The 13,017-nt window shown below is 37.1% G+C and overlaps 1 protein-coding gene across 1 annotated transcript in view; it reads right to left on the reverse strand.

Annotated features, from left to right (window-relative positions):
- Positions 1–13,017, reverse strand: part of Necab1 (N-terminal EF-hand calcium binding protein 1) — a 148,388-nt gene that overhangs the window by 13,321 nt on the left and 122,050 nt on the right. Inside the window, exons 8-9 of the mRNA XM_026384955.2 lie at positions 10,354–10,430; positions 5,527–5,580 (exon numbers count right to left, since the gene is read on the reverse strand). Coding sequence (XP_026240740.1) covers positions 5,527–5,580; positions 10,354–10,430 — 131 coding nt within the window. The remainder of the gene's footprint in view (positions 1–5,526; positions 5,581–10,353; positions 10,431–13,017) is intronic.

Below are 13,017 nucleotides of genomic sequence, written 5' to 3' on the forward strand. Positions count from 1 at the left end.
AAAGAAATCAGCACAGATTTCTTAGTTAGGCATTTGTGATTAATAATGTTACAGCTGGTTCTCATGGGCTTTCCTAATGAGATATATAAATATATCCACCAAACCACCATAATTCCTTTAATCTGAAGGCAATACTTATGTGATCCATGAGATGGGCTGTAAAAATGGCCAGAATCATTTAATATTCAAAGAGTTGAACCCAAGCTCTTTGAAGTGTGAATTTCCTGCTTCTGTCATTAAGACATGGATTCTACCCCCACCCCTTAGATCTGGGTTAGCTTTCTAAATGCCTTTGGCTGATAGAATGTAGCAGAACTGACAGTGTTCCAGTTTCAAGTTTAGTGTCCAAGAGACCTATTAGTTTCTACTCTTTCTCTTGGATCCCTGAGACTGTCATGTAAACAACACCTGCCAGAAGAGGGATCAGGAAACTTTTTCTGTAAATGGACAGATAGTAAATATTACCTGTTTCCTGTTGTAATGATATGGGTCTGCTATTGTAGAGTGACAGTATATAAACAAATGGGGATGGCTGAATTCTAATATAACTTTATGTACAAAAACAGGTGGTGGGCTGCTATTTGCCAACCCTGGTACTAGAAAATTAACAACCACATAGAGCAGAGCAAAGACCCTACACATATGTGAAAACTCCATCAAGATCAGCAGAACCGACGTGCAGCTGACTACAGATACCTAAAAAAGGCCATTGAAACCATATGAACCATTCCATTGATCCCAGGTTAGATTTTTAACCTGCAAAATTGTGGTTATTGTTTTAAGCCATAAAAATGTTTAGGGTGGGTTATTATACAGCAATAGCTAACTAATTTTCTCATTTACACATATTGTTGAGAGTATGATTTGGAAAATTTAAACACTTGGTTTCTAGATTTTACTTTGCATCCTAAACAAGTCATATCTCTGTCCTCCATTCCTCAGATTTTTACACAAGACATAAATTTGTGAGGCACAGATAATCTGCCTAAGTTTGACTTTTTATAGTGGAGCCTTTTTATTAATATTTATTTTTTAGTTGTAGTTGTACACAATACCTTTATTTATTTTTATGAGGATTGAACCCAGGGCCTCGCACATGCTAAGCGAGCACTCTACCACTGAGCCACAAAAACAGCCCACAAGCAGAGCCTTTTGAGTTGTGGGTTATGAGGTTGGGAGATACAGGGAAAGAGTCCTGCTGTCTTATTGGCATTTTGGAATATCTCCTCTGTCAAATATACAGCCTGAAAGCTTATCAAAATCTGGTATCCCAAGATACCAGTGCTCTGGTATCCCAGAGCACTCTTCCATGGTAAGATATTCTTTCATGATGCTACATTTTTGCTTCTCTGCTATAGAAGGGTAGTATACCTTTATTGTTTACCTTATGGAAATTTGTTGCACTGGAAATACGATGAAATGCTTGGAATTTCTTGAGCTTAACCGTGTTCGCAGAATTGTACTTGCCAATAGCATAAGGCATCTACTTTTGATTTCTTGGGACATTTCAAGAAATGTCACCTGTTTTAATCTTGGAAGACAGATATCTTAAATGCAACTTACTTTTTTAATGTTACTAGCTCTATTTACTACACTTAAAATTGTGTTCCAAGTATGTCTTCAGAGTTATCACAACCTTTCCTGTAGCTTCTAACTGAATCTTTTAACAAGTATTGCAAAGCAAGACCATGTTTTGATAGTCCCCAATACGTTAGTTGGCAATAGCCCCAAACACTTAAGGGCTATGGTGGAATTAATTAACTTCACAAGACATTATATACTGGCTTGATAAGGGTGGTGAGGCACCAATAAATATTAGATTTGTACCAGTGATAAACTCTTTTGGTGTAGACAGCAATGTGTAAAGAAAAGTTTGAGTTTCTGAAAAGCACAAGAATGTGCTCAAACCTTGCTTAAAATCATCATGACTTTTATTTTTTATTTTATTTATTTATTTATTTATTTATTTTTATTATTGGTAGTTCAAAACATTACATAGTTCTTAATACATCATATTACACGGTTTGATTCAAGTGGGTTATGAACTCCCACTTTTACCCCGTATACAGATTGCTGAATCACATCAGTTACCCTTCCATTGATTGACATATTGCCTTTCTAGTGTCTGATGTATTCTGCTGTCTGTCCTATTCTCTACTATCCCCCCTCCCCTCCCCTCCCCTCCCCTTTTCTCTCTCTACCCCTTCTACTGTAAATCATTTCTTCCATTTGTATTATCTTGTCTTACCCCTCCTTTCCTCTTATATGTCATTTTGTATAACCCTGAGGATCGCCTTCCATTTCCATGCGATTTCCCTTCTCACTCCCTTTCCCTCCCACCTCTCATCCCTGTTTAATGTAAATCTTCTTCTCAAGCTCTTCGTCCCTACCCTGTCCTTGTTTACTCCCCTTATATCAAAGGAGTCATTTGGTATTTGTTTTTTAAAGATTGACTAGCTTCACTTAGCATAATCTGCTCTAATGCCATCCATTTCCCTCCAAAAACTCCTTTTGAATATAGAACTAATCTGGAAAGTGATCATCATGTCCCAAGAGTTCTTTGGTAAGAAGTGCCATACAAGGCACACAATGGTAATAGACAGAAAAGATCCAGGTAGATCAATTGGCCAGACCCCGGTGCTTGTTCTGGTTTGGGTGATTCCTTTAAGAAACTCACCTTTACCTCTAGTTGATTCACACCTACTGCTTACTGCTTGACATCTTCAAGACTATAAACTGTCCCTAAATTTTCAACAAGTATTAAAATCATGGCTTAGGGACCTTCGGATTCAGATTTCTCCCTTATGTATGTTTATTTCCTATTAGTCTATAGCAAAAATAATATTGTGAAGTAACAAAGTTGTGGTCTTTATAATATACTTACTTTTAATAATTTGGAACATTTTTATGTTTTTATATATTACTATAGTGTTCTTTTGGTACAATGTTAGAACAAGTCAATGTGATACATACACATACCTATATATAATTTTTCAAAAATCCCACATATTCTTTCTGGTTTCTGAAAGCATTCTCTGGACCCCTAGTTTAGATTGTGTCTTCCTGCTGTGCAAAGATATACTTCTCCATAGCAACTTTCATCACATTTTAGTACAGATTCTTATTTAATTGCCTGTATTTCCTTTTAGTTTGTTTCCCAGACATATTTACCATTTTATCTGCAGATCCTCTCACCAGACCTGGCACAAGTTATTTGTAGAACAAAGAAATAAAAGATTTCTCTTTCTTTTCACCATCAACTATGATTGCGTAATAAATTTTATATATTTATTCATTCTAGAAGAGAATTTGAGGTGGCCCTGAAAACTCAAGGGCACTGCACAATTTCTCTCTACCCCCAGCATCTCATCCTTTCTCTCCTTTCTTCTTTCTCAAGAGCAAGAGGTATAACTTAAAAAGAACTGGCTTCACTTTTACCTTGAACAAGTTACTTAATCTTTCATCTTAAGTCTTCTGATACATAAAATTGAAACAGTGGCATTTTTAGCGCTAAGTCTGGGAAGATTAGATAGAATAATGTATACAAAGATCTTGTCCGTAACAGGTTTGCAGTTTAGTGTCACTTCCCTTTTTCTGTGCTGAGGAAAAAAAAATAAGTGGGCTTAAAAAAGGAAATCATATCCTAGACTCATCATTATATAATGGTTCATTGTTCAGAACACTAGGTATGGCAGCTGCTAGGGTTCAGGACTTTCACTATGTGTTCAAACAAGCTTACTGAATAATCTGTTCTGCTCTCATTTGGGAAATCTCATGGAACAATCCTGTTAGTTCACAACTTCACTAGCAAAGAGCAACTGCACTGGAGTGGCTAGAAATCTACTGAACACTTGGGTAGGAAGTGAGACGAGGGGGTGATGAGTGTAGGTGTTGGACAGCTGGGGCTCAGCTCTAGTATTCAAGCCTCTCTGGACTTTAATTTCTTCATCTATAAACTGAGGTCAACCATAACAGCACCTTATTCAGCCACTGAGAGGATTAAGTGAGGTGTATGTGTGGGTGGTCAGCCTTGAATTGGCACATAGTAAAAGCTCAGTGAAGATTAGCTTTTAAGAAACAAAATGTTGCTGGGCATGGTGGTGCATGCCTGTAATCCCAGCAGCTTTGGACAGTGACACAGGAGGATGGAGAGTTCAATGCCAGCCTTAACAAATTTGAGGTGCTAAGCAACTCACTGCTTAAATAAAGTACAAAATAGATCTGAAAATGGGGCTCAGTGGTTTAGTGTCCCTGAGTTCAATCTCTGGTACCCCCCAAGATCCCCAAACCCCCAAATGTAAAGCAGATTTATTTTTTGCTTTCTAATGTGGAATTTGTTTTTCAAATTCTCAGGCATTCAGTAATGGAAAAGGAATAATCTCTACAGTCAATAAATTGTAAAACTGGTTTTTGGCCCCAGGATTGATCTCTAAATACTTAATGGGGTACGATTATTAGTACTAGCTGTGAAATAATAGTGAAAAATGGAAAACTGAATGTAAGAATTTTTATAGGGATTGATAGTAACATATGTAATACATCTAAGAAATGATAACATATTTTTTGACAAATATCTTATTGGTAATTCTGAGAAAAAGAACTGTTATTATGTATCTAATGCCAAAGAGCATAATTAGTTTACCTCTACCTCTATAAATGGTTGAAGATAGTTAAGGAATATCCCTTCCTGCTTCTAAACAGTATTGGCAACTAAATCACTTTGTCTACTTCTATTTTTCTTAGTGTATGTATCCCTGAATCAATAATGATAGATGTGTTGATCTTTTAGAAGTGGCAGTGGCCTCCCTTGTGTCAAGGCCAGCAAATGGCATGGCTGCCACCTCTCACAAACAACTGTGAAATTATTTTTTTCTCCCATAGAGGAAATAGTCTCACGTTAGGAAATTATTTAAAAATAGATCATTATCTCTTTCAATAAAGAAAAGTCATGGTCATTTCTTCTTGACTGGAGTATAGTTTTTCCTCCCTGCAGACCTATGAGATGATAACAAACACATGATCACAAGATTACCAGTTCCTGTGTCTATAGATTGCACAAACTGGCTCTTCTTGGTTTTCCACACCCCATTTTTGCTTCCCCACTGAACTCAATCACTTTAAAACCCAGGGCTCCTGATGAATGAACACAGACCACATCCTTGTCTTCATACAAATACTGACCATGTGAAAAAAAAATATCTTATGTCAGGGGAAAGTGTGCACATGTTCAGGATTCTAATGATAGTAACCATTAGTAAACTTTTCTGAGAATCCCCAGGGCTTCCTTTGAAGACTCTGTTTGTGTTCTGAGTTAGAGCAGATGGGCAGAAGACTTGGTTCATTGAGACCTTTTCTGAAGTACATATTAGGTTTCCACAAATCACAATTTAGCCATGCGAAATCAAACATGTCCATGTGTTACTTACTTTTTCAGTTTTTCACTGAGATAGTAAATAGTTTTTGAAGAAGTTAAATCATATCTTAAAAATACATATCTCTAAAATTTTGACCTGGAAATGTACTTACAGATTTAGTATTCCCGTCAATAATTTCTTCTTCCAGTGGTTCCAGTTTGAGATCCTTCAGTTAGAGGAAGAAATGCAGGGGTCAAAACCAGAAATAAAATAGTTGAAATCAACATCATATATTCATATGGTAGTTCGTTCATGGCCAATATTGAACCAAATGAACCTCATTCTCTGAAAGGAGATGAAAAAATTCTGATATATTAAAAACTGAGCTGTTTCAGTGAAGACTTCTTGTGCCCACTTATCAATTGCAAGGATATATTTCAGATATGTTCAACTCATTATTGCTTTAACTTTACTTCTGTGATATCATTAGAGAGCTAAGTGTAGGAGAGAGGTACAAGAAAACGGAGAAGCGAAGCTTAGAAAGGTTAAAAAAAAGAATGACTAGACCTAACAGGTGGTTTCTTTGGCTGTGAGTGCTGCCACATTTCTGTATTTCTTGGGAAGTCATTATAGATGATTAGTCTATTGTTATAATGTATTTACAGAACAGCATAAATATGGCTTTATTAAAAAAGAAAGTCAATTAAAAAGTAAATGAGAATACTTTTGATATTCACTAAAAACCTAGGACTTCTATAAAGACCTCAGCATCTTCTATGATTAGCAATGGCTAATAATAGTGCCCCCCGCCCATGAAACCACAGAACTTCATTCTATGAATGTAAAGCATTTCTTCCAAGTGAGAATTACACACCATAATTCTTTCAAATGAAGTCAGTTGAAAGTTCTAGAAATTCAGGCTATCTGGAATAACAGAGCTTGTTAATAATGAAGCTATGTTGCTCTGTGTGGCTCTCCTGTGGTGGGACTTTAGGTGAATGATTTAACTTGTATGGGATTCACATTTATCGTCCATTCTGCCTTAAATTCTCCATTCTGAGCACTTCCTCTAACTGCTGCATCTCATTCCTATCTCAGTTCAAATGTAACCTCCTTAGAGAGACTTCTTAGACCACTCACTTTGAGAGTTCCACCTTCCATCTTGATCCTATTGCCATACTTCTCCTTCACAGCATCCCTTATCTGATTTTACCTTGTTTCTTATATTTGTTTGTTCGTCTCTCTCTCCAGATACCAAAGATCCTACCAGTTTGGGTCACTGCCATATTCCCACTGTCCGAATAGTGCCAGTAGATACTCAATAAAGATCAAACAAATGAGTGGCTGAATTCATGCCCTATCTAAGTCATAACATTTTCATGAAGGAAAAATTAAATAATAATATAGATATATAGATATGAATTTAATATTAAAACATCATTCAACAGATGGAAACTGTGACATGGTAATTTCCCTGAATATTTTCCTGACACTATCTCAGGTACACTTTTCAGTTCTACCTTCTTTGATCTAAGGTATGAAAAGCTTAAAACAAATGGCGTAAGTGTGAGGTCTTTAATTACTCCCCTTGATGTGAGGATGTCCTAGGGTCTGATGATGATACTCTGAAGACTTCATGAAGAAGGAAGAGGTTTTATTGTTGTCTTTGTCCCTGTTTTGTTTAACATTAAAGGAGTTTTCTGCAGCATTCAAGTAAAATCTAAGGTAGAACCTCAGGACAGCCCATAAATACAGAGACCAGAAAGGACAGAAGGAAAACCTGAAGAAACTTGCAGGCAAAAACAAGTGTTGTTTTTTCTGCCACATAAATGGAATCGGGCTTGGTTTACAGTGTAGAAAGAATTTGTCATAAATACTTAATGGACAGAAAAGGCAGCATATGTTCCACTGCAGGCACACTGCTTTTTAATGGGGAGATCAAACCCAGAGCTAACAACTGCGGGAAACAAGGCAGTCAGCAGTGAGATGACATGCACTTGGCCACTGTTTGGCAAAATTGGGTAGTTTTCCTCTACAAAACTAATTCGGCACAGTACAGAATAAGTTGTAGAAGAAAACTGGACTTGGACTGCTTCTCACTCGTTAAGATGGCTCATGCTGAGCTCCACGCAGCTGGAGCCCAGGGCTGAAAACCATCCCCTTGTACTTTTAGCAAGCCTCCCAGACAGTTCTTGGAATAAAACCTCCTCATAGGAAGGGAGGGAGACAGAAGTCTGGGAAAGAAAGAGCTGTGACAATACCTGAATTTAGAATTGGAAAAAAAGAGAGAAAAAAAAAAAAAAGCTATGACCTAAGTTTGATCCATTTCTTTAAAAGTAACTGCATGGATTTCAGACACCAAATAAAGGCATTTTTTTTTTTGCCAAGAATTTCAAAACCCCTTTAAAAAGAGTTTGGCTACTCTTTAAAGGAATCTAAATTTATAACAAAAGAATCTTTATATTTTAATAGGGTTTCGTCTTCAAAAAGGGATCCTGAATTTCCAGGACTTCCAACATTAGAAAAGTCATTTTCATAGTCAATGTTTTTTCATTTCAATTCACATGTCAATTAATGAAAAAGAAAGGAGAGTTGTTGATCTACAATGAGCTCACAGTTTAGGTATTTGTTCCATAAGTGGCCAATGCAAATTTAACAAAGATGCCCTGTCAGAGGGACTGGAGCTCTTTACAGTCATCTCCCCTTCACCTGACTGTTTGACAGAATCTCCTTTTCATAAGACTTTCCCATCCTTAGGACCTGAGTTTTCATTTGTGTGAAGTTAGCATTTACAACTTATAACCTGTTAGCCTGGCTTCTTTCCTATTAACTGGGTATTTCTGTCTGGGTATCTTATTATACCTTGAAATAATGAATCTGAAAAAGTAGTTTGCCTTCTCATGACCTAAGAAATCATCTCTCACTTGTCTCTCCCTCTTATGTTCATGGAATAATTATCCCAGACATTTAAGCTCAAATCCTTAGACTCTGCCCTGAGTTCCCACCATGCCCATTCAATGGTGCTGTTAATTTCACTTCAAGTCCTTCAAATCTGCTGTCCTTCCTTCCTTCCTTCCTTCCTTCCTTCCTTCCTTCCTTCCTTCCTTCCTTCCTTCCTCCCTCCCTCCCTCCCTCCCTCCCTCCCTCCCTCCCTCCCTTCCTTCCTTCCTTCCTTCCTTCCTTTCTTTCTTTCTGTCTTTTTTTCTCTCACTAACTTGATCTGAGCCAGCTATTGCCATCCCTGAGCCCAGAGGATTTAGATGCACAAACCTGCTCTTTCACACCATAGTATAAGCTGGTTTCAGGGGGCTCTTAACCTAGTCTGCTCTAGTTTTAATCGATTTCCATTTTTAAAACATCCAATTTGCATCTTCCTACCTAATTTTTTACCTAAAAGATCTTTATGGTTTGTCACTTATAAATGGCTCTTGTTGTCTCCAAGACCAAGCCCACATCCCTGACTCTGTTACTCAAGGCCACTCATGATCTGGCCACACTCTGTCCATACAGCTTTCTTGGTCACTACTTTCCCAGATAAAGACTCTGAACAGAACGGGTCTATTTGTCTGATGTTCATGCCTTCACTGTAGACTGATGTTTTACTTCTTCATGGAAAGTATTAGTTTTTCATCAGTTTTTTAGTTGATTACCATTTATTCCAACCTAAATGATACTTTTCTTTGAGTGGACTCTCTTCTTTTTTTCACCCAGTGCTCTAGGACTTTTAATCAAGGTGTTTCCTTTTCTCTATACAAGAGGCCAGCATGAGACCATAGTAAGACCAAACTCTCGCTCCTGAGAATTGGAGGCTTGAGCAGACGGTCAACAGATTGGAAGTGTCTAGAACTCACTTATTCCAGTGGAGGTAAACTGAGTGGTTAAGTATTTCTTGTTTCCTAGATCTTTGGAGTTAGCTTATCTCCAGACTTTTCCTGAATTCAGGTCTCTAGACTATCTGTAGATTCTGTGGGTAATTCTATATCCTTCCAGAACATTCTCAGTTTCATTAAATTATAGTGGTGATTTCTGTTGCTTAGAATCAAATTCCTAATTGATTTATCAGTTTTAAAGTTACCCTGCACATGAGACCTTCCCAAGTTCTTGTGACCATTCCCTTAGGTGAACACCTGTAGATGTTAGCAACCTGCTGCATTCCTTTGGCATATCTCCAACAGTCAGCAAGTATTTGCTGAACGTTAGCTATGAATTCAAGTTTTGTGCTATCACAAATTTAAAAAAAGTGATCTTTTAACTTTCTTTGTGTCTTTCAGAATACAGCCTGTTTTTAACAAGTATATTATAGATTCTTTAAAGTTAGTGATTCTCTCAAGCATAAATATTCCTTCCTGGGTGTGTAACATTCACAGAAGACACATTTTATTACTGATTTACAAAGGCTGCCTCTACCATAAAACTGTTTATTACTATACTATCAGGATTGCTTGATATGAACTGAATTAATCAATAAAAATCATAATAGCCAGCAACTACTTAGTTTCTAAAGGGCATTTTATCACATCTAAACTTATTTATTGTGGAGGTTTAACACAAAATCATCAATTAACATGCTAAATTTCTAGAAGTTGAGTGTAGAATCTCATTTTTGAGCCATTTCCAGGACTCAAATTGACTTTGAGGACTTCAACTAGGTCATCTCTAAAAGCTGCCATTAGCATCATTCAAGCTACCCAGGACACTTGATAATCTAAGAACCAAGAAGTGCAGCTGATTTAGTTAATTCTCTACCCTGGATCTTATTTTAAATATAACCTGCAACAAGAAGAGGAGGGAGAATTAATGTGAGCATCTGTATTTGCTTTAACAAATAAATAAACCACCATGATTACAATAACAAAATTATCACCAAGCAGCCATTCTTGAGGTTGCTGGGGTCCTGTTATTCTATCCTTCAGACACCCATGGATACTGAGGCAATGAAGAATACTGGGTCAGAATAACTTGAAAAGTAGAAGAGAGAAGAAATAAAAGAAGCACACACCTTCTTTTCCAGTCTATCGATTAATTTCTGGAGTCTGTTGATCTGGGTCATCCACTGGTTGTCTTCTTCTAGCAAGCCTGGGGAGAAATCATGAGGGCTGTATGTTAAATGTTAGAGTAGAAATGCTTGGTTATCTCGCCTTTTACCCAGAGGGAAGAATGCAATGTCACTGACTTGTAAACACATTTTAAAAAATGTATTCCTGTGAGTATTTTCTTAGATATTGATTCACAGAGATTTGTGCATTTCACTGGGTTCATTTTTAGGAGCCTGTTTTTTCTTTTCTTTACTTTTTAAAAAATATTGTTGTCTGTATTGGCCTTTGATGTTCAACAGAACAAATCCTTCTGAGCCAGTTTTACTATCCTAAAGGTAGTTGTTTCTCTTTTGGGAAAAAAAGAGGAAAGTATCAATCAATAATTGTAAACTTACTTGTAGGGCCCTGTCAGAAACCAGCAAAAATACACCTGTGACTGTAGAAGGTATGAATTGCTTCAATCAAAGGAAACACATGAGCAAGACAGCTGGTGCCTCCTTCCTGGGGACTAATTTGAGTATACAAGAACTCTGGTCCCTAGTCACAGCTTGACAGTGCAGTGAGCAGACGGAGACCATTGCTCTATATTCATTTTTAAAAATTCATATATATACTCATATATGTATGTGATATATATATATATATATATATATAAATGTTTGTGTGTATATATATTCATACAGAATATGTGTGTATCTAGCACCAGGTTCAACATTACAGAAACTCTATGGCTATTATTATTGTCATTACTATGCAAAGGCACAAAGGGAAGAGGTGTGGTCTGAGACCCTGCACAAATATCCTGGTTCCCTTGTGTATCTTTATTTCAACTTACTTAGAATATTTTCACAAGGGATTGCTGAATTGATATTATTTAATATTTCTTGAAATGAGCATGTGATTGAATCCAATAGTATAGGAAATTATCCAAGAGCCATGTTTCAACTTGACAAGACCTTAATTATAAAGGAGTGGAGCTTTACATCAGAATTTACTTCTCTACCTCACTTCTCATGGGAAAACACCCCTCAAAGGCCACTAAAGAAATTATAACGCAAGAATAAATATTAGCACTGCCACAAAGGAGTGAGTATTAGAGAGGGGGAAAGAGAGAGGGGGTGGGAGAGGGCCAGTTGAAGAAAATGTTATAAATGTATAAACAAAATTTAGGTTTATTTTTATTTCACAAATTAGTTCATGTAATTCCAATCTAGGTTCTTCCTAAAAAGAATTTAAGATGGCTGACATATATAATGTCTCCAGGAAAAACATTTTAGTCTGACACCAATTTCCAAATCATAAAATGTAAAGAATAATCTGTTTCGCCTCAGAAGCCTAGCATCATCATTTTCAACTCAGACATGGCAGACTGTATTATTGTTACAAACTCCTCACTTTTTCTTTGGTACTGGGGATTGAACCCAGGGATGCTTAATCATTGAGCCACATCCCCAGTGCCTTTTTATATTTTATTTAGAGACAGGGTCTCATTGAATTGCTTAAGGTCTTGCTTTTGCTGAGGCTGGCTTTGAGTTGCAATTCTCCTGCCTCAGCCTCCTGAGTTCTTGGGAGTACAGGCATGTGCCACTATGCCTGGCTCAACTCCTCACTCTTTTCCTGCTGTGGAAGTATGTGTATGATACCCTTCACAGGCAACTTTGTAGTACCTCCCACTACAATGACAGAACACATTTCCCTCCCCATTGTTACTGTGACAGGTATGCGACTTGTTAGGCCAATGGAAAGTTAGCAGACAAGATGCACTCTGGTTTTAAATGTGCTTGTGTAGTTTTGGCCTGGCTTCTTGTGTTTCTGACACCAGTAGGAGGTGAAAGCTCTCCAGCTGTCACTTATCCCAGAAAGAGGCTAAGTGAAGAGCAGAACAGAACTCGACCTATAGTCTGGAGCCAAATCCAGCTGACCACAATCCAAATCAGAGTCTACCACAGGACCACGAGAGGCAAAACAAGTATTTGCAGTTGTAACCAATGAGATTTTGAGATTGTTTCACAATAAAAAGGGGACTAATACTCCATATGCTCTTGGACAGTTCATTTAACTTTCTGAGCATTGGTTCAACCAGCTGGGAAATGGAGAACAATGGGTAACATCTATAAGATGTTGGGGTAAAATAAGACTGTATTCAAGAAAGCAACCTGAAATCTTTCAAGTATAGTCAGAATAAATATAGGATATGGTTAGTAACTATTTTCTGAGTTTGCAGTTATTTAAAGATTCATTTGTGTTAAAATGACATGTTCAAGTGAAAAATGTGCATGTATGCCTACCTTATACAAATCACTCCAGTATTTAGCAACATAAGTTTCTTACTTCAGGTTGCTTTAAAACAATTAAAAATTATATGCTTAAAATGTAATAACCTAACAAGTATTAGTATTAGTCAATATTAATTCAATAAATCTTACGTTGCATTATGAACTTCAGAAATATCAGCGATAACTAATCCTAATGTGACAGAAGACAAGCATCCTTTCCCTAAAATGAACTTAGGGTATGCTCAGGGAGGCCTGGAGATCTGGAGACTCTCTATGTCAGAGTCTTAGAACTAGAGGACGCATCTTTGGGGTATGAGCCCATGGAGTGATTTCCTCCCTGTTCACCATCTC

This window comes from Urocitellus parryii, chromosome 7 (assembly GCF_045843805.1).
Source record: "Urocitellus parryii isolate mUroPar1 chromosome 7, mUroPar1.hap1, whole genome shotgun sequence".
Lineage (NCBI taxonomy): Eukaryota > Metazoa > Chordata > Mammalia > Rodentia > Sciuridae > Urocitellus > Urocitellus parryii.